General features: G+C 49.0%; 2 protein-coding genes across 3 annotated transcripts in view; one reads left to right on the forward strand and one right to left on the reverse strand.

Moving 5' to 3' along the window:
• Window positions 1–1071: 1071 nt before the first annotated feature.
• Window positions 1072–9339, forward strand: LOC134432542 (serine/threonine-protein kinase PAK 1-like). Its single transcript, XM_063181389.1, has 9 exons — window positions 1072–1114; window positions 1827–1890; window positions 2682–2730; window positions 3993–4102; window positions 4915–5032; window positions 5858–5957; window positions 6285–6520; window positions 6813–6947; window positions 9211–9339. Exons 1-9 carry the CDS (start codon window positions 1072–1074, stop codon window positions 9337–9339), a joined length of 984 nt encoding a protein of 327 aa, XP_063037459.1.
• A 12618-nt stretch (window positions 9340–21957) lies between these two features.
• TEK (TEK receptor tyrosine kinase) overlaps window positions 21958–26825 on the reverse strand; it is a 38569-nt gene continuing 33701 nt past the window's right edge. For both annotated transcript variants that reach the window (XM_063179705.1, XM_063179706.1), the window contains 5 exons: window positions 26474–26544; window positions 25853–25893; window positions 24661–24757; window positions 24067–24166; window positions 21958–23925 (listed from right to left, as the gene is read on the reverse strand). In XM_063179705.1, coding sequence (XP_063035775.1) covers window positions 23851–23925; window positions 24067–24166; window positions 24661–24757; window positions 25853–25893; window positions 26474–26544 — 384 coding nt within the window. In that variant the 3' untranslated portion in view covers window positions 21958–23850. The remainder of the gene's footprint in view (window positions 23926–24066; window positions 24167–24660; window positions 24758–25852; window positions 25894–26473; window positions 26545–26825) is intronic.

Genomic DNA, 26825 nt, shown 5'->3' on the forward strand with positions numbered 1-26825 from the left:
ATGATAGCTGGCTTCCTAGATTGCCTTTGGACTGCATTTGGAGACAAAACACTTCAGAGAAATTGTTTGGCTGTGGGGCTGGTTTCATACTGGTGGTGTTTTCATGACTTCTACTATTCCTTCTACAGTTTGCTTGGATAAAATTTCTTCATTTTTGATAGTGTGACCTCCTTGGAAGGAGCATCAGGTGATGGCAAAACAACAGAGGAAGGGGTCTTTTCAGCACACCCCAAATGTTAAGAAATTGTATTCTTAGAACAATCCCTGGGAATCAGAGAGCAAGAGGTGTTTTCAAAGTGCAGCCAACAAAGAAAAACACATTTTGATTTTCCAATCCCCCTTGGATAGTTCAGTTGTATGCCTAGGGAGACGCATCAAGAGACACTTCTATGTGGCAGGGCCAGATAAAACTGCCCTGCAGGCAATTGTCAGGAGGAAGCCTGCATCCCCTCTGCTGCATCTTCCTCCAGTACAAGGCACTTTGTCAGGGCTAAAGCCCAGCCGGTAAATACTCTTGGGATACTAAGGATTGGCCTCAATGGCTGCACTCTTGGAAAGCACAGCAAGGCCTTGGTGACTCTGCAGTGCAACTCAGTTGCTCCTTGCAACTGGTCATAGCTGCCAGTGCAGTGCTGTCAGAGAATAAGAAGCGGGCAGGTACAGAACAGAGCCCAGTTTACTCAGTGTTGGCCATCAGCTGTAGGGACAAGAGGTGAATGGATCGACTCCTCCTTGGCTCTGAACTCAATGACACCCATCTTCTGTCTCGAGTGGGGTCAACAGCTTGTAGCAGTGCTGAGTCTGGCTCTGCCTTCTTCACAGTGCCTGTCAGTGGCCATTTGTGGGCTCTGCCCAGGTTTTTGCCATACCTGCCCTGCCACTGATGGCTGCTGCGACTGCAGGGGCTGGAGCCTTCCTTAGCTGTGAGGTTTCAGCAGCCACCGCGTTGCTGCAGCTTTGCCTGGACTCGTCAGAGGATCAGCATCTCGTTTGTGCAGGTGTCTGAGCCACGGCAGCGCCTGAGGAGCGGCGCTGTCCTTGTTCCCCGTCTGGGCTGTGCCCTTTGGGAAGATGGGGCACGTGGCTGCTGTCCAAGGGGCCGAGGGCAGTGCTAGTGACAGCTGCAGCCCAGGCTGAAGACATGGACTTGTTGTTCTTCACTAAACGGGGAATGGGCAAAATCATCTTCAGAACTTAGCCTGCTCATCAAAGAAGAGGGTCCTCATTCTTACAGCCAATGTTCTTGGATGTAGCACAGCATGAGCTGCTGTTCTCTGAAAATGCCAAGGCATTCTTTAGGCAAACTGCTGAGAGGTAGAGGAAATCCCCTCCTCTCCTGGATTTCACTTTGCAATATTCCTTCAGCTCTGCAAAAAGCAGCTGTTGATAAAACTTCACCCCAGATCGCAAGGTGCATTGAAATCTTGGAATTACGAAACCTTTTGTTGAATCTCACAAGAGAGTGTTATCTCCCAGGACAAGGAAGGGTCCTGATTTTTCAGCCCTCCTTCCCCTTTGTGGACCACAACCACTTGCCACGGTGCCAGTTCTCTTCTGGTCTCTGTCTGCTCTGACGGTTTCTCCGTGGGCTTAGTCTCCTCTTCCAAGGAGTGTGCAGAATCAGACTCTGTGCAGGCCACGTGTGTTGCAGAGCTGCCTGTCTTCTTACTGCGGCTGCTCTTGTTGTTGTTCTTGTTGACACTGTTGTTAGCCAACCGACCAGAAATTGCTCCGCGCCGCAGAAAGTGGAGCTGAGATTCTGATCCACTGGAAGTCAGGATCTCTGTTTTGAAGTTTGCTTCTTGCATTTTCTTTCTTTCTTTCAGGGAGTGTGGTGAGCGTGGCTGATCCAGAAAAGAAATACACTGGATGGAGAATTATTGGCAGAGGGTGAGTTCAGCCACGCTTACTCCTCCAGAACCATGGGTCACGTACGTGGCTGCTGGACTATCCAGAGGGAAGTCAGGCAAGCTGCAAGCATCTTCAGACCCTGGCTTTAGATTGTCCCTGTCTCAGTACTGGTCACAAGGCATCATCAAAGATAACTGCATGCTGGCAACCAATGTCTTGCCTGCCTCAAGGAGGCACTTGCCTGTCCCTCAAGTGTGTGGCACGAGATTCCTTATTTTCCCAGCAGATATGGTTTTGCATGATTCCAAGTAAGATGGCCCCACAACTGAAGGAAGAAAAAACTGAGAGAGCAGCTTCCCCCCTGAGAGCCGTCAGACAGCAGCTCTCAGCAGCATTTCTTTCCAATATTTTGCTGAACACAACTTTCAGTGCTCAGGACAATAGGACAGGCTGTGTGATGCTGCCTGAGTTTAGCAGACAGAATCAAAAGAGAGCTCTGAGTCCAACAGGATGGTGTGTGTTTCATTGCTTGGAAAGGCGCACCACATGCACAAGCACAACAAGAAAGGAGCAAAGCAAACCCTCACATCCATAGTCTGGTGTGTACATTTGAGATTTGTAGCAGCTCTTTTTTCTTCCTCTTGGACCCAGCTTGGCTCTTGGACAAGCTGCATGGCAGAGGGTTGCTGGGCTGCTGTGGTATTGTCTGAAGAGTAGACAAAGGCTGGTGTTTGAGGGACACTCCAGGCAGCAGAGAGCTCCTGCCTGGGCTGCCTTTTGCTTCTCAGCACTGAACAGCTTCTCTGTTCTTGCCGCTGTTCTGTTCCTAGGGGTTTTGGAACCGTTTGTAAGGCCTTGGACGCTGCCACGGGACAAGCGGTAAGTGCCAACAGCCCTTGCAGATTTTGCAGCTCTTGAGCGCTTTCCCTTGGGATGTGATCTGTGGCCAGAGCGTTGTGTTACCTGTCTTTGCTGCAAAGGCTGCCTAGAGGCAGGCTGAAAAATGCATTTTGGACAGACTTTGTCTCGCATTCTGAATCAATGTGAGGATGGCAGTGGTGTCTTTCCAAGAAGGCCATGCTATCTTGGACTGCCTGGATAAGTGTGCAGAGATTAGCTGATGGCAGCAGCCGTCATTCTGGCCCAATTCCTCTTAAGCTGAGGTTCAGACACAGATAGGATTTGCCATTGTTTCCCATCATGAGGTACACTTTGAAAAGACCTAAAGAAGGAGAGGCCTTGTCTGGAGCGCAGTTTTGCCTTTCAGTCCTAGGGAGCCAGGGTCAAATAATTACACACAGACACTCGCACATGGATCAGCGAGAAGAAGCTGATGAAGAGCCTTAAGTAATACCGCCTTGTGTTGGTCCTTTGTTGCTGACATTCCATTACAGAGGTGCTTTTTGTACTGAACTGACATGCTGGTGTCTTGGAGAGTCGCATGCTCTTTGGGGCTAAACATTCAGAGTCCTGAATTCTCCTTTCTGGCTCTCAGCAAATACAACTCCATCTTCCTGGTAGCTCCTTATCCACCTGCAGTGCTGTGCTCAGCAACTGCACGTGGAGGGATGCCTACAAGGAGTCTGAAAGCCCTAAGCCCTGCTTATCACCTGGAGTGCATCCGTAGCGGTCCACAGAAAGGATTCTTCATTTTTTAACACACTCAATAATTACATATCTAAACTGTCTTGAGGAATGTTCTTCAGGGATGCAAAATCCAGAAGAAGTTAGGATGTGCTAGGATGTTAACTTTCCTTTGAGTTGCCTTGGAGTTGTTCTTTTTCAGACAGCATTTTCTCTGTAATGGATTGGTGTATTTACTTTGGAGCACAAGCAAGAATGGCAGCAGTTTCTGACACACTGATCAAATTCCCTAGAAATGCTAACCTGTTTTCCACAAGTTGAGTTTCATTTCACAGAAGCAAAATTCCTTTGCCTTGCAAAACGCGTGTAAATGATAACAGTAGTGATAAAGGAGGTCTCGCGGAGGAGTCTGCAAGGGCTGAGAGTGCTGTCAGCACATTGTGGCTGATGCTTTAGAGTCCCTTTTCACCGAGGTGACAAGGCATCCTGGCCTGTGAGTGCACGGAGGAAGAGGCTCTTGTAATGTCTGTTGCTAACGGCTTTCGACGTCATTGTAGGTGGCCATCAAGGAAATTGATCTCCGGCACCAGCGCTGCAAGGAGGTATTGAAAGAAATCCTGGTCATGAGGGAAATGAGGAACCCCAATATTGTCACCTACCTAGAAAGGTAAGTAGTTCTGTATTTTTATGGGAATGTCAGTTTCCATACTTGCCAGGCAAAGGTTTCAAGCACTTTGCTCAGTGGCAGAAAATTGATCTTGCTATGAACATCAGTCCACTCCTGTATGAGGCATGGGAGGAGATGGCATTCTTCTGGTTCCTGGCAGAAATAGCTTCAAGATTGTTCTCAGAAACCTGGCTCTCTTACTAAGCCAGCAGCCTCTATGTTCACTTGCTGAATGTTTCTTTGCTGTTTTGAGGCGTGATTTTTTTTTCTGAGTGCCGGAAGAGAAGTGCTGAGAAAGCATCACAGAAATTATTTCCCTTGTGCTGTTCCCACTATTTGCCATGGCCTTGCATGCCAAAAGAGACACATTATTTGCTGGGTTTGAGGTAGTTTTATCCTGTTTGTGGCTGTCCTTTATGCAAGGCTTCCCAAAGAGTGTTGGCAGTGCTGCACCTGCACCTCCCCTCTGAAAAAGCTGTGAAAACGCTGTCTCCTTGCTGTTGGAGTTAATGGTGCAGTTTGTGTATGAAGTCAATGAAGCAGCTGCTGGGATGTGTGCGCTTCCAGATCTGCCTCTGCTATCACAAACTGCCGTTTTCCCCTGCTTGCCCCCTAAGCCGTCTCCTTTCCAACGGATGTGCAATTAGATGGCACAGATTGCAAGCCCTGGATAGCCTGGGTGGAGCGTGTCTCCATTTTATTCCGTCTTCATTTCCCAGTGACCTGGAAGCAAAACTCAGCTGTAGTCTTTTCATCCGTATGGCAATTTAGCTGTGCCCATTCAGCTCTACACTGTTGTTTTCATCTTCCAGCTACCTTGCCAATGGGTTTGTCCTGCTGGTGTTGGAGTACATGGATGGAGGCTCTTTAGCAAAAGTGATCAGCGAGAAGAGGATGGCTGTAGGACACATGGCAACTGTCTGTCAGGAGGTAAGGGATCCTGCTTGTGCTTGGGATGCCTTGGACAGCCTCATAGTTCAAAAGCGCTGCTAAGTGAGCGATTCCGTGTTCAGAGCTTTCTTTCTTTTGCTTCAGAGAAGAAAGAGCATCTGGACGGAAGTGCCTGCCAGTGTCCCTGCCCTTTCTATAGTCTGCTCTTTATCTGCTTTTGGCCTCTGTGCTCTCTGTCTCTTTTCAGTTTTTTTTTTCTGTTCTGCACTTTGCCCCTCCAAGCCTTTGCCCAGAACCTTTCTGCATTGCCTTCTTTGCCGGTAAGCACAAAGATGCCGGTGTGTGAGTTTTAAACCAACAGCAAAGGCCAAGAGAGACTCATCTCTCATGGGTCTCAGCGTCAAAGGAGGGCATGGCACCCACCACGGTGCTTGTGCTGAAAACTGACAAATGACTTGAAATGTCTTTCAAATCTGCTGACCAGGCAGCCCTTCAGCCCTTTACCTCCAGTCTCCCAGCTGACAAGTGATGCCCTTGGTACCCAAAGCAGGGACTTTTCCTCCTCTTTTGGCCAACCGTTGTTTGTCCTCTGAATGGGGAGAGCGCATCCGCTGCAGCAGCCGTCATTCTGACTGGCTTTGCAGGGGACAGTCTCGAGCAGCACCTGCTGTTTCCCCCTCAAAGCCAATATGCCTTGCCTTAGAGAGATCCTGCTCTCCCAGGGTTGCAGCAGCAAGCTCTTCCTCTTGCCAGCACTCGCTGCTCCTCTGAGATACATGAATCTTCAGGAGCACTTTCCTTTTGCACGTGACGAAATCAGATCAGGCTAACTTTTGGCCTCCTGTTTCTTTTTTTCTCTTTCAGTGCCTGAAAGGCCTGGCTTTCCTTCATGCCAACCAGGTGATCCACAGAGACATCAAAAGTGACAACATCCTTCTGGGCCGGGATGGCTCCGTCAAGTTGGGTGGGTATTCTTGCTCAGGGCGCAGCTGTAGGCTGCTGGGAGTCTAGAAGAGCAACAAGTATCAAGAGGAACTGTGGTTTGTGTGTGTCCCTTCCAGAGGGAGGGAGGCCACAGTGGAAACCTTCAGTGTAGATGAGGAAAAGCCACCACCCTGGGAATGGTGGTGGGTTTGTTAAATGGACAATTGCTAGTTTTCTTGGCTGCATCCCTGAGGAAAGAGAGCACAGCTGCTTTTCCAGCTAGATTCAGTACTACATTCTGAGACTTAGAGTGAGGAAATCTTTTCCTTGCTTTCCTACTTGAAGCAGTGTTTGTTTTTTTCCTCAGCTGATTTTGGCCTCTGTGCTCTGCTCACACCTGAGCAGAGTAAACGGAGGTCGATGGTGGGGACAACTTGCTGGATGGCACCCGAGGTGGTGAGAAGAGAGCCTTACGGTCCCAAAGTGGACACCTGGTCCCTTGGCATCGTGGGAATTGAAATGGCCAAAGGAGAGGCTCCTTATGTTTGGGAGACCAGTGACAGGGTAAGGTGCAAATATGCGTCAGAATCCGGGATCCTTCTGGTCTGTCTCCATTCGACCAAATCCCATTCCCGCAGCTTGGATGAGTTCCAAGAAGGTCCACTCCTAAAAATGTCCCTGCAGCTCACATCAGCTGTCAAGGCAAGACCTGTTGCCCCTTGGAATAGCTGGAGTTGCACTGGGGCCTTTCTACTTTTGGGGAAGAAGGCTCATCTCTAACCATCTGCTAGGCAAGAAATTGCCACTGCAGACTGGGGCTTAAAAGACGGGCTCTAGGTGAGCACTGAAGGCTGTGGAAGAATCACGTACAGTCTTGTGTTTCCTTTCCCTTCAGGCTAACCACCTGATAGGCACGCAAGGCATACCAGACGTGCACAAGCTCAGCCTACCCCCTGCCTTGTGTGAATTTCTGGGCTGCTGCCTGCAGATGGATGTGGACAGGAGAGGCTCTGCCAAGGAACTTCTGCAGGTACAAGGCAAAGGGGCTGCAGGCCAAACAGCTGCTCCCTGTCTGGATTTGCTCCTCGGCCCAACTCCAGGGCATCAGATGGGCCCCCCACAGGGTAATCTCTGCTCTGGCTGCTTTTCAAATGAGAACCAAGAAGGATCCAAGACGAGTTAAGCTTAGAAGGGAGTGGTGGAGGTCATCTAGTCCAAAGCCCCTGCCAATACATCAGGTTGCTCAGAGCCCCAGCTCACCTGACCTCGAATGCTGACAGCGATGGCGCACCTCCCAGCTCTCTGGGCAGCCTGAGGCAGTGTTTCAGCACTCTCCTCATAACGAGTTTCTTCCTTAGAGCCTTTCTGAATTGACTCTCTTTTAGTTTAAAACCATTCTCCCTTCTTCTCTTGCAATTGGCCCTGCTAATAGATATGTTCCCATCTTTCTTCTGAGCCCCTTCAGATATTGAATGGTGTCCTTGGAGACCTTGCCCATCTGCAAGCTAAACAAGCCCAATTCTCACAGCCGTTCCTCAGAGGAGAGCTCCCACCTTCTGGTCATTGCTGAGGCCCCCTTTTGCTCTCGGCTGCTGTTTTCAGCTTTAGCTGGTAGCAAAGGAACTGAAGTACTGCAGTGCTGGGCAAGGAGGCCTGCAGTGGGGCTTGAAGAACACAACAAAAGCACTCCCTGCCAAGCGGTTCTAGATTGGTCTGTGGGAAGGTGGGGCCTTTGGGGGGACTGACTGAGCATCCAAGGACATCCAGTTTGTCCTTCCTGCCCCACTCTTAGAGGTTTCTGCCAGCCAAAGAGGGACAGCTGAGCAGGATTTGTGCCAGCTTCACGTGCTGCCTGGCCCGCTCAAGTAGACGAGAACCACTGCAGCTTTGCTGCCACCTTTTGTGGCAGACAGGCAGCTGGCGACGGCGCCACTTCCTCGGCTCTCCCTGCTGTGAAGGAAGATGCCAGCCACCCAGGAGGAGGGGGGCATGCCAAGGCAGACACTGCTCTCCTTGCAAGCCAGAGCTGAGTCCATCTGCGCTCTGCCCCTTCTGTCTGTGTGTTTCTGGGCCCTAGAAGAACCCAGCTTGACCCTGTTAGAAGCTCAGTTGGAAAATAATGGTTCCTTTTCCCTTGGTCTCTTTTAATTTGTTGCTTTGGTTTCTTTTTCCCTTTGGGCAGCATCCATTTCTCAAGCTAGCGGAGCCTCTCTTCAGCCTCCTCTGAGAGCCTGATTGCTGTCATCTCTGCAGCAAAGTAATGCAGGAAGCAGAGGAGATGACAAGGACCACTTCAGCACGTAGAGAACGGAGCCTCTGAGAACAGGCAGGAATCCTGAGGAGAGAGGGCCCAGCAAACAGGCAGACTGAGACAGAGTGGGAAAAGAAGGCGCCACCTCCTTTGCTCCCATCTGCTCATCCTCCTTCTAAATTTCTGCTTAGGACAGCATAGCTGGAGGGCACAAAGTCACTAGTGATGTGCAGATTTGAGCAAGGCAGGAGTGGCATTGCAGGCGTGAAGGGAATGGGAAGGCCAGAGCTGTGTCTCAGGAGGAGGGAACTGCCACAGGATGCCACCGGCAGAGCCAGGCTAGAGCTGTGGGAGAGGGCTGGATGTTCCCAGCTGCAGAGGAGGTGCCTGAAGCTGCTGGGAACATCCTGTGCATTCTTTGACCCATTGAGCAGGGTGCTGCGTGTGTGCTCATCTGGCCAAATTGATCAGAATAGTTGGCTTCCTGGTTTCCCTTTAGACTCCTGACATGTTGGCAGTCACTGGAGACAAAATACTTCAGAGAAATGGATTGGCTTTGGGGCTGGTTTCATACTGGTGTTGTATCATGACTGTTTCATGACTTCTACTATTCCTCCTACAGATCACTTGGGCCCCCGCCATGCAAATCTCCACTCCAGGTGCTTTTCAAATGAAAAGGAAGGAAAGAGGCGGTGAATCAATCGGAGAAGGGGAGCACATGACCAGGAGCATTTCAGGATTCCTTTCTCCAATGCCAGCTCGGAGCCAACCTCAGAAGAAAAATCCTAGACATCCACAAGCCATTTGGAAGAATCCCTTCCTTGACCATTAGAGGCACACCTCTGTGGCTCATTGGTACACCCATGACTGGCAGGAAGAAGGGGAATGTCCAGTGCCATACCCAGCTTGGGCCATTTAAGTTGATCCATGAGATGCCAGGACCGTGAGCAAAGCCCTGGGTGGGCTCACCTACAAATTGTGTGCAGACTTGGAGGTAGGTGCCACAGGCAAAGTCCATCAGTGTTGCCTGTCCGCTGGCCAGGTGGAGGAGGACGTTGTCAGCTTTGATGTCTCTGTGCAGGACCTCACAGCTGCTGCAGTGCCTCACAGCCTCCAGCACATGGCGGAACAGCCCCTGCACCAGTCTGCCGACAGGAATGCCCGCACATGAATGAAATCAAAGATGTCCAGGGATCGCTCTGGGCGCTTCATCACCAACAAGAAGTTTTGGCAGCGCCTAAACCAATCCAGGAGCTGGACAACACCATGCAACCCAGTGGACACCAAGCCCAGCAGTTCGATCTGGGGCACGCAGGTGCTGTTGGGCTGCAGGAAGACCATGATGCTGTCCGTGGGACTGATGCCGTGCCAGGGGTCTGGAAGCTCTCAGCCAAACTGGGATGCTCTGTGCCCTCTGCTAATCTCCCTTTGCTCTCCCTCGAGGCGTTCTGGTGGCTTCCACCCTGCCGAGCTCAACTTATCCCGTCCAGCACACCCCGGTTTCTGCTGCTGACTCCACTCCCTCACCAGCTCACCCCAAAGATGGGTGCAATCCCCTGACACACATTTGACGGCCACCTGCTAGCCAAGGGGAGCAGCGGGCTGAGCTTCCCGCCCGCTCTGCCGAGCCCCATCCTCCTCCCCCAATCACCCTCCTCTGCCCCCCGCCAGACCCCCACTCACCGGGGCGCTGTGCTCCAGGCACGTCCCCTTGCAGACGCTGCTGCAGCCGCCGCGCCCCAGCAGAGAGCCCAGCCGGTTTCACCCCTGCAGGGCCTCCTGCGCCTTCCCTGGGGCCAAAGGCGGCTGGCGGCGCTGGGCCCGGCTCCAGGAACGGCCCCCGACCGCCCCTCAAGTGTCCCAGGAGGGGAAGCTCTGTCTGAATGGGGCACCAGGAGCTCGGGGTCGGTAGCTGCAATTCCGCTGGGGCCCAGGCCGGGGAACCCGTAACGCAGGCGGCGGGAGCAGCCGTGCTCCGAGTGTCCTCCCCCCGCCCCGAGACAAGCCACGGTCGAGGCGGGAGGCGTAACCGGAGCTGGCACAGGCGAGCCCAAGGGATGGCCATGCGGCCCGAGGCCCAGCTACCGATGCCCCCCCACCCAGGCGCGGCACAGGCAGTACGGCGAGGGTCGGCCGAAGGCGAGACCGCGGCGGGAGCCCCGGTCTAGTGAGGGTGGAGTCCCGCCCGAGGCCGGGGCGGACCGGAGGCGTGGTTCGGCCCGGCAGGTGGACAGAGAGACCGGGAAGGAAAGGGGTCGATAAGGAGTGTGCGCCGCAGCGGGAGAGGGACAGAAGGAGCTGGAGCAAGAGAGGCAGAGGGTCAGCAGAGCTGCTGCCGCTGCTGTCGCTGAAGTGCCTCGACCGTTTGTCCGTTCCCCGTTTGTCCGTTCCCCGTTCAGCCCCGCGCGCCCCGGGGCAGCGCTGGCCACTTCGCTCCGAGGCCGAACCGGGTTCGGCTGGAGTCACGGAGCAGCTCTCTCTGCCTCCCGCACCGACGCCAAAATCGCCTTGTCGTTTAGCTTCTTCTTCACTACTTCACAGCATAACTGTTTTTTCCGGCAACCCTGCAGCTTCCCCCCGGTGCTCGCATCCCCCGGGCCTCATCCCACCCACTCACGCCGCGCCGCCATCTCTTCCTCCCACGTAGAGCGCTGTCCGGACTTTCCCGCGGAGCATAAGTGCTGAATGAGGAGCCTGCCAGTGCCAGGCAGAGCCGGCCGCGCGGAAATGCAAAGCAGCAGATGAGGAGGGAGAAATCCAGCCCCTGCGGGGCAGCACTGCTCCCCCGACCGCTCGGGGTGGGGAGAGGGGACCGCGCCCCCGGTGCTGTGCTCTCGTCGCCGGGGCTGTTCGTGTTTTCTTGTCCAGTTCCAGGTGAGAATCGGAGAGTGTGGATAGGATTAAAAGAAAATAATTAAACCCTATTCTTGCCGTAGTTTGGATGCCAGTCCAATACAGCAGCTCAACTCTCACCCATCTCCCTCCTCCTTTCCCAATACTTTCACACTGAAGCAAAGGTCTTCTCTGCAAAGAAACTCTGGCTGGTTTATTTCTCCTGCTCTTTAGTGACACAGACAATAAACCAAACCAGGTTGCATCCCAAGTCTGTTTAAACATGTCAACTTTGCCATGTTCATCTAAGACAAAGAGTCTTGACCTCTGCACAACGTCACACGAATCACTTTTGTTGCTGCTGTGTATTGTCGCTGCTGAGGGTAAAATCCTATCAGAGCCTATTCCCTATTTCTAGAACTCACACTCGACCAAAGCTCACACTGTACTCAAAGGTCTTACATTTGCATGTTTCTTGTGTTTCCAGCATTGCTTTCAAATGAAAACAAAGGAAGGCAAATTGTGTGTAGCTAATGATTGAGAGTGTAAAACTTGCTGAGTCATGGATCTTAGCAGTAAGATGAATTTGGAATTTATGCCATGTAGAACTCGTGCAACATGGAAAAGGGGAGCATATCAGTAAAGGAACTCCTACATGTGGACATCTTGGATTCTTTCCATTTTCATTGCACTTTGGGAAAGCTGTTTCAGCTTTCCAAGAATCTTTTCCACACTCATGTTTGCTCTTTTCAAGCTCTTTTCTTTATTGGAGAGCTAGGTTGAGCTTCTGTCACAAGATGCACCACCAATTCCAGCTTCTCTTGGCTTTTGCACACACTCTTGTGTGCAACAGGACTCTTGCAGCAGGACAATTGGTTTGAGAACTTGACAACTTGTCCAATGATTTCCTTATGGACTCGAGAGTTATGCCATTGGCTAGGTTTTCATTTAGACTATTGTGCCCTAAGAAAGCAGGGGGAGGTACCAGGAATTGTTAGGGAATACCACCCTGGATGAACTCAAAGGAGCCCCAGAGCCTTCAGCCAGAAAGGCAGAGTTGACCACTAATCATTCAAACAACTCAATATACGTCTTGAAAGTGATCTGGAATATGAAGATGGTCTGACAGAGGTAGTTTGTTTCTGTGTTCAGTTTAGATAATTATACAACTTCTGCATTTAGATAAATGCAGGGAATGACTTGGTTATCTTTATCTGTAAGAAAGGTTACTTTTCGTAAGAATTTCTAATACATTCCCTGTGCTTTTGATCTTCTTAACAAGGCCCTTTGCATCACAGATTTGTCAAGAAGTGAGAACCCTGAGCTTCTGCAACTACAGGGAAGACAGCTGGCTCCTCTGCAGTGACACTCAGAGGGAAAGAAGAGCAGGGCGCCTGAGCACTCACTGCATGTAAGAGTTCCGACCCCATTTCCCACGTGTCAGTGGCTGGGCTGAAGCGCTAGGTTATGGAAGAACTCCAGCCCTCCGCATCTTCAGCCACAAAGGGCAAATGCTGCGTGCTCAGAAACTTGCAGCTCTGCACTGCACCAAAGCTTTGCACTGAAGCAACCAAAGCTGCCACTGATTGCTGCAGGATGCTCAGGCCTGGACTGACAACACAGTTGGAGGTTTGTTGTCCTTTGCCTCCCCTTTACCCTCTGGTGGAAGAGAGCGAGCCAGAGCAGGTTCTGCTGCTGCGGCTGCTACTGTGCTGCTCTGCAGACAGAGAGCAGCATGAGGGACAGGCAGTAAGCTGTCATAGAGAACCTTATTTCTCCTGAGCTCTATCACCAACTCTCCTGAGGAGAAATAGCAAATTTTGAAAGAAATTGAAATCTGTGTCTTTAAAACAAACGTCAGACAGGCTCAGGAGACACATTAGGCAGTTCTAGGTCTGCTTCTGAACGAGACATTTCACCCTGGCTGCAATAAGCACGCAATCTTCTCTCGGAAGATCTCAACTTTTATCTGAATAAACTTCTGAAATGGAAAATTCGAAATGTGAGTGTGATTCCTTTATTCCTACTGATGTGGACACTGAAGATTTACAGAGCCTTTGGAAGGGGAGGGATAGCACGACTGTGCCACGGGCTGTTTCTCCTTCCAAAGCTGGGCGGTGCTTTTGAGCCAGTAATGACAAGTGGTCCTGCCCCAGCATTTATGGACGCATTAGGGCCACCTTCAGGGCAGAGTTCCGGCCTCCAAAAATAAAGCAGAGGGACACAGTTGGAAAATGCCTCCCTTGAGGTCTTCTTCTCTGTTGGAAAGGAGGGACCCAAGTGCCAGGAGGAGCAGCAGGGCCCGGTCCCTCCTCTGTGCCTGCAGTGAGGGGCTGCTGACGCTGGGCGGCGCCACGGGAAGGGAGAGCCCCTGCGCGGGGCGGGCGGGGCGGGGCAGCCACCAGGGGGCGCCCGGGGCGGGGCGGGGCCCCTCTGTGAGGGGGGAGAGCCTCGGGCAGCTACGCCAGGGCAAAGCACAGCGCCGGGGCAAAGCACAGCGCCGGGGCAATGCACAGTACCAGGGCAAAGCACAGCACCGGGGCAAAGCACAGCGCCGGGGCAAAGCACAGCGCCGGGGCAAAGCACAGCGCCGGGGCAAAGCACAGCACCGGGGCAAAGCACAGCACCGGGGCAAAGCACAGCGCCGGGGCAAAGCACAGCGCCGGGGCAATGCACAGCGCTGGGGCAATGCACAGCGCCGGGGCAAAGCACAGCGCCGGGGCAATGCACAGTGCTGGGGCAAAGCAGAGCGCCGGGGCAAAGCACAGCGCCGGGGCAATGCACAGCGCTGGGGCAAAGCACAGCGCCGGGGCAAAGCACAGCGCCGGGGCAATGCACAGCGCCGGGGAAAAGCACAGCGCCGGGGCAAAGCACAGCGCTGGGGCAATGCACAGCGCTGGGGCAAAGCACAGCGCTGGGGCAATGCACAGCGCCGGGGCAAAGCACAGCGCTGGGGCAATGCACAGTGCTGGGGCAAAGCAGAGCGCCAGGGCAAAGCACAGCGCCGGGGCAAAGCACAGAGCCGGGGCAATGCACAGTGCTGGGGCAATGCACAGCGCCGGGGCAATGCACAGCGCCGGGGCAAAGCACAGCGCCGGGGCAAAGCACAGAGCCGGGGCAATGCACAGTGCTGGGGCAATGCACAGCGCCGGGGCAATGCACAGCGCCGGGGCAAAGCAGAGAGCCGGGGCAAAGCACAGCACCCGGGCAATGCACAGCGCTGGGCAATGCGCAGCTTCAGCGCAGGCTGACCAGCAAGGGGATTTTCCCTTGGAGTTCAATATTTAGGCCTTTTGATTGCCAGTCCTGCGCTGAGCTGGGCCAGCACAAAGCCTCCTGAAGCACCGCTGCCTCCTCTCCAGGCTTCCTGCAAGGCCTTTGCTGACTGGGTCCAATCAGCCAGGCTGGAGGCTGACTCAGCTGATGTTGCAAAGAGCTGCTGTCCAAAACAAAAATCTACAAAAGCCAAACCAGAAAGGCAGTATTAGTTCCCAGGCCCAGTTCCTCACAGGCAGAGGCCGGATTCCTCTGGTTCCCAGAAGGATGCAGGAATAGGACATGAGGGCACTTTGTGCCCCTTACCTTCATGTCCAGCACCTTGCCATTGCAGGCCAACTTAGCTCAAAATCACAGTCACCCCTTTATCCAGAGTCTTCAGCTTGTTGGGATTTTCCCTGTGGGAACAGCCTGGGAATGCTGCTTGCTGTCACAGGGCTTTGTTCCTTGCAGGAAACTCCAGAGACTACTCACTTAGGTCCCTCCTATCTAAAACATGGCCTGGGTTAGCTGCCATGAGGATGAGCAGTGTAAATCGTTCCTCAGCACATGCCAATCTCTGTAAGAAATGCTGATTCCGGTGGGATTTAGGTGTTGTTCTCAAGAGCACTGCAGGTCAGGCTTTCAGCAGCAAGACAAGAGCAGGCAGCTTGGCAGGCCTCCAGCATCCCCAGCACTCACCTGCCTTGCAAATTCCTCTGCTTCCTGTAGCCATGGGCTGAGCCCCTGGTGCTGACCTGCGGCCTTCTCCTGTTCCCCATGGCACTGGCACCTGTTTGCTCCTTCCTGTGGCATATTGTGGGGAAGTCTAGAATGAAATGACAGCGGAGCATTGCGCAGAACCTGAACTTTGGATCATTTGCCCCATTTGCTGGTTGCAGCCATCCCCAGCAGACATGGAGTTTGCAGTTCTGTGAGCTGTGCCATCCAGGAAGGGAAAACTAAGTTGGCCCAGGAAAAGCACAATCAATCTACTAAGCTCCTGCAGGCCAGAAATGAGAGTGCAGCAAAGGACTGAAAAATGGAGTGCTATGCAGTATGCACTGTGGGCAGGATAGAGACTTAAAAGCCACTTCCATGGAGGAATCTGCCCTTGCCCATTTCCCACAAGCTGAAGGGAGTGGGGTTCTGCAAAGGCACCAGGAGTGCCTTCAGTGTTGGACAGAGAACTTTTTCAGGAGCAGAGCTGCCTTGGGAGCTGGACAGAAGGAGCAAATGCGCCCATGTGGGCACCCACAGAGTGAGGGCTGCTCCAAGGGCACTCCCTGCCATGCCGAGGACACGGGCACTGCCCCGTGCAGAGGAGGTGTCCCTGTCATACTGACAACACCAACGCTGTTCAGTGCCATGCAAACACCTATGGGTAGTTTGTTCCTCAGGTTATTTTCCCCACTAAGGTGTTGTTCTTCCTTGAGCGAGCCCTAGAGTTTTCTGGTAGATGTTAGCCATGCAGTAAATGGGCAGGAAGGACAGGCATTCCAATTTAGGGAACTCTCAGGGATATTACCAAGGCGTGATTTTATCCACTGAGTTGAAGCAAGGGTTGCTTGTTTCAGTCAGAAGCATTGGTGGCCAAAGTGCTGAGTGTGTGCGCTTGGTGCCTGCTTTGTGTTCCTTTGGGATCCTTTGAGCTACGGGTTATGGACTGAAGGAGAGGATTGTGCTGCTTTGGGACAGAGGAGAACTTTCCAGGCTCTCTTTTGTGTTAGCTCTAGAGAAGGTTTGGTTGCTATGCATGAATTCACAGAGCAACCCAGGGCTGCTGCTATTGTGATGTCAGTGCAGAGCTGCCACGTCACAGCATGGTGGTCAGCAGGAGGCTGCCCTGGTGCACGCAAGGCCTCAGTGTCCAGAACAGCTCTTGGCGTTCTCGTTGCAGGAGGATCCTGTACAGAGGAGTTCTCTGGCAACAGTCTGTGCCGTGAAAAGGGAGTCTTTTTCTTTTGCCCGCCGTTGTACGAGTCGGCAGACTCGTCTAGGCATCCTTTTGTTTCCCCTGCGGTTGTAGGGTCTGCAGACACCTACAGGTGTCCTTTTATTTTCCTTTTGTTGTTGTACGGTCTGCAGACTTGTGCAGGTGTCTTTTGTTTTTCACTTTGTGTTTGTACAGTCCGCAGAGTGCTGCAGGTCTCCTTTTTTCCTCTTTTGCTTGCACAGTCTGGGGACTTGTGCAAGTGGGTTTTTCTTCCATGTTTGTTTTATGTCCCAACGACTGAAGCAGCCCCGAGGAATGAGAGCACAGCTGCTTTTCCAGCTGGATTCAGTACTACATTCTGAGACTTGGAACCCTTTTCCTTGCTTTCCTACTTGAAGCAGTGTTTGTTTTTTTCCTCAGCTGATTTTGGCCTCTGTGCTCTGCTCACACCTGAGCAGAGTAAACGGAGGTCGATGGTGGGGACAACTTGCTGGATGGCACCCGAGGTGGTGAGAAGAGAGCCTTACGGTCCCAAAGTGGACACCTGGTCCCTTGGCATCGTGGGAATTGAAATGGCCAAAGGAGAGGCTCCTTATGTTTGGGAGACCAGTGACAGGGTAACGTGCAAATATGCGTCAGAATCCGGGATCCTTCTGGTCTGTCTCCATTCGACCAAATCCCATTCCCGCAGCTTGGATGAGTTCCAAGAAGGTCCACTCCTAAAAATGTCCCTGCAGCTCACATCAGCTGTCAAGGCAAGACCTGTTGCCCCTTGGAATAGCTGGAGTTGCACTGGGGCCTTTCTACTTTTGGGGAAGAAGGCTCATCTCTAACCATCTGCTAGGCAAGAAATTGCCACTGCAGACTGGGGCTTAAAAGACGGGCTCTAGGTGAGCACTGAAGGCTGTGGAAGAATCACGTACAGTCTTGTGTTTCCTTTCCCTTCAGGCTAACCACCTGATAGGCACGCAAGGCATACCAGACGTGCACAAGCTCAGCCTACCCCCTGCCTTGTGTGAATTTCTGGGCTGCTGCCTGCAGATGGATGTGGACAGGAGAGGCTCTGCCAAGGAACTTCTGCAGGTACAAGGCAAAGGGGCTGCAGGCCAAACAGCTGCTCCCTGTCTGGGTTTGCTCCTCGGCCCAACTCCAGGGCATCAGATGGGCCCCCCACAGGGTAATCTCTGCTCTGGCTGCTTTTCAAATGAGAACCAAGAAGGATCCAAGACGAGTTAAGCTTAGAAGGGAGTGGTGGAGGTCATCTAGTCCAAAGCCCCTGCCAATACATCAGGTTGCTCAGAGCCCCAGCTCACCTGACCTCGAATGCTGACAGCGATGGGGCACCTCCCAGCTCTCTGGGCAGCCTGAGGCAGTGTTTCAGCACTCTCCTCATAACGAGTTTCTTCCATAGAGCCTTTCTGAATTGACTCTCTTTTAGTTTAAAACCATTCTCCCTTCTTCTCTTGCAATTGGCCCTGCTAATAGATATGTTCCCATCTTTCTTCTGAGCCCCTTCAAATATTGAATGGTGTCCTTGGAGACCTTGCCCATCTGCAAGCTAAACAAGCCCAATTCTCACAGCCGTTCCTCAGAGGAGAGCTCCCACCTTCTGGTCATTGCTGAGGCCCCCTTTTGCTCTCGGCTGCTGTTTTCAGCTTTAGCTGGTAGCAAAGGAACTGAAGTACTGCAGTGCTGGGCAAGGAGGCCTGCAGTGGGGCTTGAAGAACACAACAAAAGCCCTCCCTGCCAAGCGGTTCTAGATTGGTCTGTGGGAAGGTGGGGCCTTTGGGGGGACTGACTGAGCATCCAAGGGCATCCAGTTTGTCCTTCCTGCCCCACTCTTAGAGGTTTCTGCCAGCCAAAGAGGGACAGCTGAGCAGGATTTGTGCCAGCCTCACGTGCTGCCTGGCCCGCTCAAGTAGATGAGAACCACTGCAGCTTTGCTGCCACCTTTTGTGGCAGACAGGCAGCTGGCGACGGCGCCACTTCCTCGGCTCTCCCTGCTGTGAAGGAAGATGCCAGCCACCCAGGAGGAGGGGGGCATGCCAAGGCAGACACTGCTCTCCTTGCAAGCCAGAGCTGAGTCCATCTGCGCTCTGCCCCTTCTGTCTGTGTGTTTCTGGGCCCTAGAAGAACCAAGCTTGACCCTGTTAGAAGCTCAGTTGGAAAATAATGGTTCCTTTTCCCTTGGTCTCTTTTAATTTGTTGCTTTGGTTTCTTTCTCCCTTTGGGCAGCATCCATTTCTCAAGCTAGCGGAGCCTCTCTTCAGCCTCTTCTGAGAGCCTGATTGCTGTCATCCCTGCAGCAAAGTAATGCAGGAAGCAGAGGAGATGACAAGGACCACTTCAGCACGTAGAGAACGGAGCCTCTGAGAACAGGCAGGAATCCTGAGGAGAGAGGGCCCAGCAAACAGGCAGACTGAGACAGAGTGGGAGAAGAAGGTGCCACCTCCTTTTCTCCCATCTGCTCATCCTCCTTCTAAATTTCTGCTTAGGACAGCATAGCTGGAGGGCACAAAGTCACTAGTGATGTGCAGATTTGAGCAAGGCAGGAGTGGCATTGCAGGCGTGAAGGGAATGGGAAGGCCAGAGCTGTGTCTCAGGAGGAGGGAGCTCCCACAGGATGCCACCGGCAGAGCCAGGCTAGAGCTGTGGGAGAGGGCTGGATGTTCCCAGCTGCGGAGGAGGTGCCTGAAGCTGCTGGGAACATCCTGTGCATTCTTTATCCAATTGAGTAGTGTACTGTGTTTGTGCCTTAACATACAGCTAACCGAAAACAAGCAATCGAAGCCCTATCCCTTACAGTCCTTGTATGATTCTACTTTACCACCCTACAATCCATGGAATACTATCAATCACCCTTTTCTTTTGTTGACGGAGTCTGTGGCTCAACATTCTTTGTTGCTCCCAGATTCCAAGGCCTACACATAATTTTCGGCTCTATATTCCTTCTAGTATGCCTCCTACGCCTGATTAAGTACCACTTCACATTAAAGCCTGGGCCTCGCTTTGGTGTCAGAGAGACATTTTGGACTCCCAAAGAAGCCATTGTTGTGCTTGGAAGCAGCCAGGGAGTGTCCCGGGGCACTCCTTTTGCCTTTGAGGGCAGCTGGTTGTGGGTGGCCTTTGCCTGAGGTTCCATGTGCACTAAAGGCAAAAGCAGGGATTGTTTCCTGAGCAGCAGAAGGCTGCAACCTAGCCAACGACTGAGTCAGCTTGTGTGTGCTGGTCTGGCCTTATTGATCAGAATAGTTGGTTTCCTCTAATGCCTTTAGACTCCTGCCCTGTCAGCAGCCATTTGAGACAAAATACTTCAGAGAAATTGTTTGGCTATGGGGCTGGTGTCATACTCGTGTTGTGTCATGACTGCTATTGCTTCTGTTATTCCTCCGAAAGATCACATGAGCCCCCACCATGTAACTCTCCACTCCAGGTGCTTTTCAAATGAAAAGGAAGGAAACATGCAGTGAATCAATCGGAGAAGTGGAGCACATGACCAGGAGCATTTCAGGATTACTTTCTCCAATGCCTGCTCAGAACCATCATCAAAATAATAATCCTAGACACCCTCAAGGCAATTGGAGGACTCCCTTCTTTTTCACCCAGGGAATAGTGCCTTATGTTCACTTCCGAACTGCCCATTCTTTCTTAAAAATGGACAGAAGAGCCTGGAAGAACAGTCTCCTGTGGCTGTTCTGGTGTGGCTTGGAATTGGGAATGGTGTCCTTCCTTTATCAGTTCCAACCTACTCTGCTTTTGGAATGCCATCCACTGGCCAAGTTTTTTCCAGCCATGGACTTGTGGATGAGGAAGAAAGCACAATTGCATCTCCAGCCAAAAGCAATGAGGAGGTGGGCAGCCAAAATGTCCTGTGGAGACACAGGTTTTCATCTGTGCACACAGAGGCCTTGGTTCCTGCCCAGTGCAGATGGCATGTCTCCCCCGTGACTGCTCCCCCTTCCCAGGTGGCCATGGCTAAGAGATACAAGGCTCTGCAAGTGCAGCCAAAGAAGGTGGGCATGTCTGCTGCCAGTACAGGAGAGGGGAGAGCAAAGAGCCTGGGTGTTGCCTGGCCAAGGAGGGACAGCACCTGCTGGACCAGCTCTTTGTCATCAGATAAGGACTGGTGGGTGGTGCCACTCTTGGGGGCTCTGTGGGGCTCAGTAATCATGAAAAGCCTCTGTGCTTGATTGATTTGTCCCTCTTTCTGTGCCTTCTGTTGTCCCAGTGCTCAGCGGCTGCTTCCCAGGGCTCTGTAGCTGGCACAGCTAATGTGCAGGAGAGCCTCATATGTCAACCTTTTCCATCTGGAATGTCGGTCTGGAGAGTGAATTCTCCCCTCTGTTTGGTGGTAGAGGCCAGGGCCTGTCATCTGCAGTGCCATATGGCACTGAGGGCTGCCCGGTGCCTCAGGCTGGTGTGACCCTAGAGCAAACAAGAGGAGACAGTGGCAGGTGCTTGTTTCCAAAGTCACATTCTGCAGGGCCAATGTGCCATGTGTGTCCTTTGTCCAGCCCTGCCCCAGACCTGGGGATCAGATGCAGGCACTGCTGCTGCTGCAGTGAGGATTTGGTGGTTGGTTTCCATCCCAGCAGAACTAGTCACTTGTGAAGCCGGGTGCTGATGGTGCCCTGCAGATCTCTGGGCTGCACAACTGTGAGTGAACTGTCCCTGCTTGTTGTTGCCCACCAGGGAAAGCTATGCCAGCCAAGTGTGCATCAACACAGCAAACAGGGAATACACAAGTCTACTCCATCTGTGTGAACTGAGAGTGGTGACCTTTGAGATTAAGTGGCACAAAGTCAAATTGCTTTAGGTCCCTCTCTCTATCTCTGTGTGAGGTAATTCTGCTAAATTGGCCTTCATTACAGCAGCCTCTCAGCTCAGCAGGTTTGATAAGTTGCCATTTATCCTGAGGAATTTCTTTTTATAAATAGTGAGACAACAGGGAATTATGGTTCCAAATACTGGAACAGCTGCGGTTTCTGTTTCCCTAAGCCCTCCTTCCTGTAGCCTGTCTAACTAGTCTCTGCCTCACTTCTCCCATTTCTGATGGGGCTTGTCCATTTTTAATGGGTGGTTTCCAGGCACCACCATTTACTAAGTTCCACATTCTGTTTAAACTGTTTTGTCTTGCTTTCTTTCCATCCATTACAGCCTGTTCTCTACAGATATGTCCAGGGAAGAAATGTAGAAAATTGTTACATGCTACAATATAAAAGAATATAAGAAGAATTTTTATAAGGAGACCTAATTGTCCTTCAGGACAATTTACAGTGAGATTTAAGCACTTAAAATGCAGGCAGTATTAAGAGCTATTGAGTTGATGAATGACACTCTGATGCTTTAATTATGTGATATAATGTTCCAGGTAAAAATTTGCCACAGATGGAGATGTTCACATCAAGTAACAAAATAATGATTTGTGTCTGCTTGTTAGAAATGTGAGAGTATGAGATGAGAACCTCTTTGTACCTCTGAAATATTCTGTACAGAAATTGAAGCATTTCCAGCAGATGGTTTTAGCCACATTTGCCTGGAAGTCTAGAAAACACCTTTGGAGGTACATTCTTAGTCATCTCACTGGTTGGGAAGAATGTACTTCAAATTGCAATGCCCATGCTTCAAAAACCTCTGGCTAAGTAGTCTCTTTTGAAAAATGTGGTGGAATTTGTTTCTTTTTTTTTTTTTTTTTTTGGAGCTGTGCTTTGGTCCAGTAAATCTGTTTGCTCTGTGTAAACTTGAAAGAAGAGATCAGACCCTGGGTTCTAAGGCAGAGTTGGTTTATTTCAGTTTGAGCTGGGTGCCACCAGAGAGGGACCCTGACCAAAGAAATCCCTGGGCCTTTATACCCTTACAGTCTGTGCACCCGACCTTCACGCACTTGTCACGTGCCCTGCATGAGCCTCTTAGTCCTATGGTGATTTATGGTCTGGGGTCTTCTGACACCTCATTGGATTCTCCACGAGGTTTGTGTGCATTAACTGCTCTTGTATTCCGGCTTGGGGCAGTCTTGGGACCCTCCAGGGTCTCAGCCCTTACCTGAAGATAACCAGTCTTTCTCTGTTTTCTCCCCTGCTTAGCCATTATGATGAGTTCATTTAAAGTTCACCTATATTAAGTTTTGAGCAGGGCCCTCTCATTCTAAGGTGAAAGCAAGTTACAATTAAACTTAAACCTACACAGATAGTCTTTAATATTCTATAAGTAAACTTATTTTAATCCCCAACAATAAACTCCTAGTTTACATCTAGCACCTGGTTTACAGTGCAAGTTCTGCCTATCTCAAGGCCACTCGAGTCATCTCAGCACCCTTGTTTGTTGGCTTATTTCCTTTTAATAGGGAATATTCTATTTGAGTCAGTCTGGTATGTCATTAATGTTTCTCTATACTCTGCTGTGATACCCCCACCTTGTAACCAATCACATACCCATCCACAAAGAATCACAAGGAGAAATCTTGCACTCTCTCAAGCATCTTTCTCCAAGTCTGAGGGGATGACCTGTTGCACCCAACTGGGACATCATTGTGGTCTGATGGACAGTTGTGAGCTGGTAATTCAAGGGCAAGAGGGGGACATATGTGCAAAACATGAAGTTGGCTACCATGTGAAATTTGGGTAGGGTAAATCCACCAAAACCCTTGTTCTTGGCTTGACACCAGAAGTTCAAACCAAGCCTGCCATTATTTTTCTTACCTAAGGATTGAGACCTTTCTGGCAGGACAAATACCACTGTTTTGAAGCATTTGAGTATGATATTTTGTAAGAGGCCATACCACACTACAGACAGAATGAAAGGGTAATACAAACAAAAGTAAGTAAGCCCTGCTTGTATATAACAGGTAGTAATTTATAATTATGCATTGAAATTATTAAATGAAATACAAATTGAGTAAGTCTCATGTATATCCAGGCGAGTTGTAAAAATGTGTTTTACAATATGTAGTATGCTCCTCAACACTATGCTTCATGAATATTGCTGTATGGCTGCCTCTGATAACATTAAACACTTCAAAATATATGTATACTTGGCATATGGGCAAAAACTGATAGTCATGCTAGGCAATGAAAGAACAATAGCATGCTTTTTATCTTACGAGTGTCAACAGAGCTTTTGACTAGATTACTTCTACTAGCTGACTTTTACATTCGAACAAGAGTCTGTCTTAATTATCCTTGTTGAGCACACTGGATTACAACTTCCATTGTTGCACTGCAGCTGCCCAGCATTTTTGTTTCAAACACAATGAAATGTATATAGAATACTGCAATAAGTTACCACTTTGCTAATAGTAGCTCTTGGAAAATATAAAAAACCCTCTAAGATGTCAATAGCTAATGCATTACAATATGCATGTAGACATTATATCTACATATATCTACGAAAAAAGAAAACCCTGTGAATGAAACAACAGATTTCATTACTTTAGTCTATACCTGTTTTGGACAATATATACACTTCTACAGCCTGTGAAGGCAGAGATGTATATCACTGTGTGATATACACATGCATAACTGTGGTAAAACAGTATTGCTGTATTATATATAGTTAGAGCTATACACAGTTCTACACAGCACATCACATTTTGGACTCCAGCAGATTGAATTTTAGTTTTCTGTAATGCATCAATGATGAGCGAAGATTTTTTTTTCTATCTTAGGCAGCTTCTTCAGCAGAGCAATCAATGCCTGCATAAGTAAATTTCTCATATAGCGTAGTATTCACATAGGTCTGGAAAGGAAATAAGCAGAGAAGATGTCATGCGAGGTGCATTACCTCAAGAACCCTAAATAATATTGAAATTATGCTTAGCCTAATTATTTATATCATTTTAAGTATATATATTTACATAAAATAGAGTTTCATTCTTACCTTCCTGTCTTCTAACATCCTGTTCAGTGACACCAGTATCTGAGCAAATGATGGTCTTTCATATGGTTTTTCTTTCCAGCACTGCCTCATTAGGTCATACCTTTAAAAATCCAACACCAGCATTTGATGATTTAGCTACATAGGTTAAAGTTACAAATACTTGATAATTTAAAGATTGTGCACATTCCACTTTTCAGAGGGAAATGGATTTCTACATAGCTGAAGTTACATTTTCCATAGTTGGTTGCTGTCACAAAAGAACTTTCTTTTACTCTGGAGTAATCAAAAAGCTCTCTTTGAGCTAAAACCCTGGTATTTTGTGTAAAGAACAGGATAACTGGCTGGAACAGAGAGCCTGAGAAAGTATTCATGGCAAATTAATATTGTATGTTGTATACAAAAGGACTTGTGCACTTGTAAATTTTTTAATGTAGTTTTTATGTTTTGTGCACTTTTTAAATTTTTAATGTAGTTCTTAAATTTTCCAGTAAAAAAAATTGTTTGCCAGTTTCTTGTAGAAATCTTCTATCTTCTATATCTAAGGTTGCTGTTATTCTATTTCTTTTTTGGTTTTTTTTGTGAGGCAATACTCACACTTCATCATCACAGTTGAGAGGTTTTTCCAGTCGGTACCCTTGAGGGAGTTTTTCGTATAATTCTGCACATGTCATTCCACAATATGGTGTTCCACCTAAAGTTTAACCATTGTCATAAATGGAAGCAGTTTTTAATTAAAAAAAAAGTTTAATTTCATAGTAGAAATTGAAATGACTAACATAGTAACAGCTAAATTAATCCAAAATTAGGAGGTATTATGCATCTACATTTTTATTGTAATGCTTCCTTACTGCTTGATGCACAATATGGAGGAGAAAAGAAAAATTTAGTGTCAATTTTCTCATCTGTGTGGCTGGACTAATTTTCTCTGCAATCTGAGGGCCAGGATCTGATAGTATTCAAAATATTTTTTCAATGGCATTGATGTCACTGGGCAAGTCATTCCTTCATTAGTATCATAATAAGATCTGGTATGGACTCATGGAGCTCTTACTGTCAGCTGGTTTTGCCCATTTCTGTAGGTATTTGGTTGCTTAGACTTAATTTTCCACACTGCATCCATATCTAGTGCAAACCCATTTAGTAAGGAAAGCCAGGAACAAATCAGAAATTCAAAGTCCAGTTGGCAATGTGCACCTCATTCAGTAGCCTCTCGTGGCCAGCAGACCATGGGCACATCTCCAGGGCAAATCACCAGAGAGGTGTAGCACAATGATTTTGAGTGGTGCAAGGCTGTATCACAGTCATGATGGGTAGAGGTATCTGCAGAAATGAACTCTAAATTTTATTTGAAGGTTAATGTTCAAAATTTTTCTTCATGAATATTTGGAGTAGGAGGTGATTACTTCCCCACCCTGCAATATGATTAAAATATAAGTCTTGATTTGAAATGCAGGAAAGCTGAGGAAAAGTCACCCACCAAACTCAAAACATGTTGTACTAAGGCTATATATCATATGATATCCTGGAATTTATATTTAGGTATGGCCTGGATTTTACAGTGTAATGAAAACATGGTCATTATGATTCTTTCTTATTTAAAATGGTACCTGGACTGAAAATTTGACAATTGCATTTCCAAGCATACTGAACCTAAATAAAATGTAGGAGAATAAAACAGAAATAAAATAGAAATCTATTGTGAAGCAATATTTTTTAAAAGACTGAGTGAATAGAGCTGCCTTGGTGCAGATTGTTTATTTGTGCAGTACAAAATTCAGATACTTACCTAAACTAACAATTTCCCATAAGAGGACACCATATGACCATCTGCAACAGAGGGATATTATGAAGTGCAACAAGAATTAATATTTTTAAATGGTAGGTAGTTTTGCTAGTGTTCAGGGAACACAGGGAAGTGTGATGTTTTTCTGTATTTTTTAATAAAGTTTTGTATAATGATGGGGCTTGTAGAATCAGAAAACAGGAAAATTGGCAAAATTAATTCACTCTGAGTCAACCAAAGACATTTATCAGATTGTGAGCTTTCAGCAAATACTGAAATTACAGAATTTCTTTTCCAAATACAATTTCTAGTTTCCTAAATAAAATACTAATTTCTTCTGGATTTTCCAAATATTCATCAGGTCTCAAATTTTGAATAAGAAGTACAGCTGAAGTAGCAGGGCACATCCAAGTAGTTTGTGAACACAGAACTTGATCACACTCTGAGGAAGAAATAAAAGTAACTTTTTTGTTATGGGTTTTATTTTTTGTTTCCATTGCTTACTTATGGTGACATTACTACTGAGTATTTTGAGTTAAGAGTGGATGTCTCATGCTAGTTACCAACCTTTCCTTCATATGGAAAAATATTTTTTTTTTTAATGCCACTTGAACACATACTTACACATCACTATTTGTGGTGTAAACACTGTAATTCAAAGATTCAATTGCCATCCATCGCACTGGAAGCCGTCCCTAGAAATTATTTAATGAAAGTTTATTTTTCACTTCTGGTATAGCAATATTGCAGTTTATATGCCAACAATCATTCTGTGTTGCCTCAGTGAAAACTGATTTTATGCAAGTAAACTTTATCAAGTAAATAAACTTACTAAACTTGAGCTGTTTTACAGAAGAAATTCTGCATTGTGAGAGTGGTGAGACACTGCAACAGGTTTCCCAGAGAAGCTGTGGATGTGGGATTGTTCAAGGCCAAGTTGAATGGGGCTTGAGTAACCTAGTGTAGTGAAAGGTGA

This window comes from Melospiza melodia, chromosome Z (genome assembly GCF_035770615.1).
Source record: "Melospiza melodia melodia isolate bMelMel2 chromosome Z, bMelMel2.pri, whole genome shotgun sequence".
Lineage (NCBI taxonomy): Eukaryota > Metazoa > Chordata > Aves > Passeriformes > Passerellidae > Melospiza > Melospiza melodia.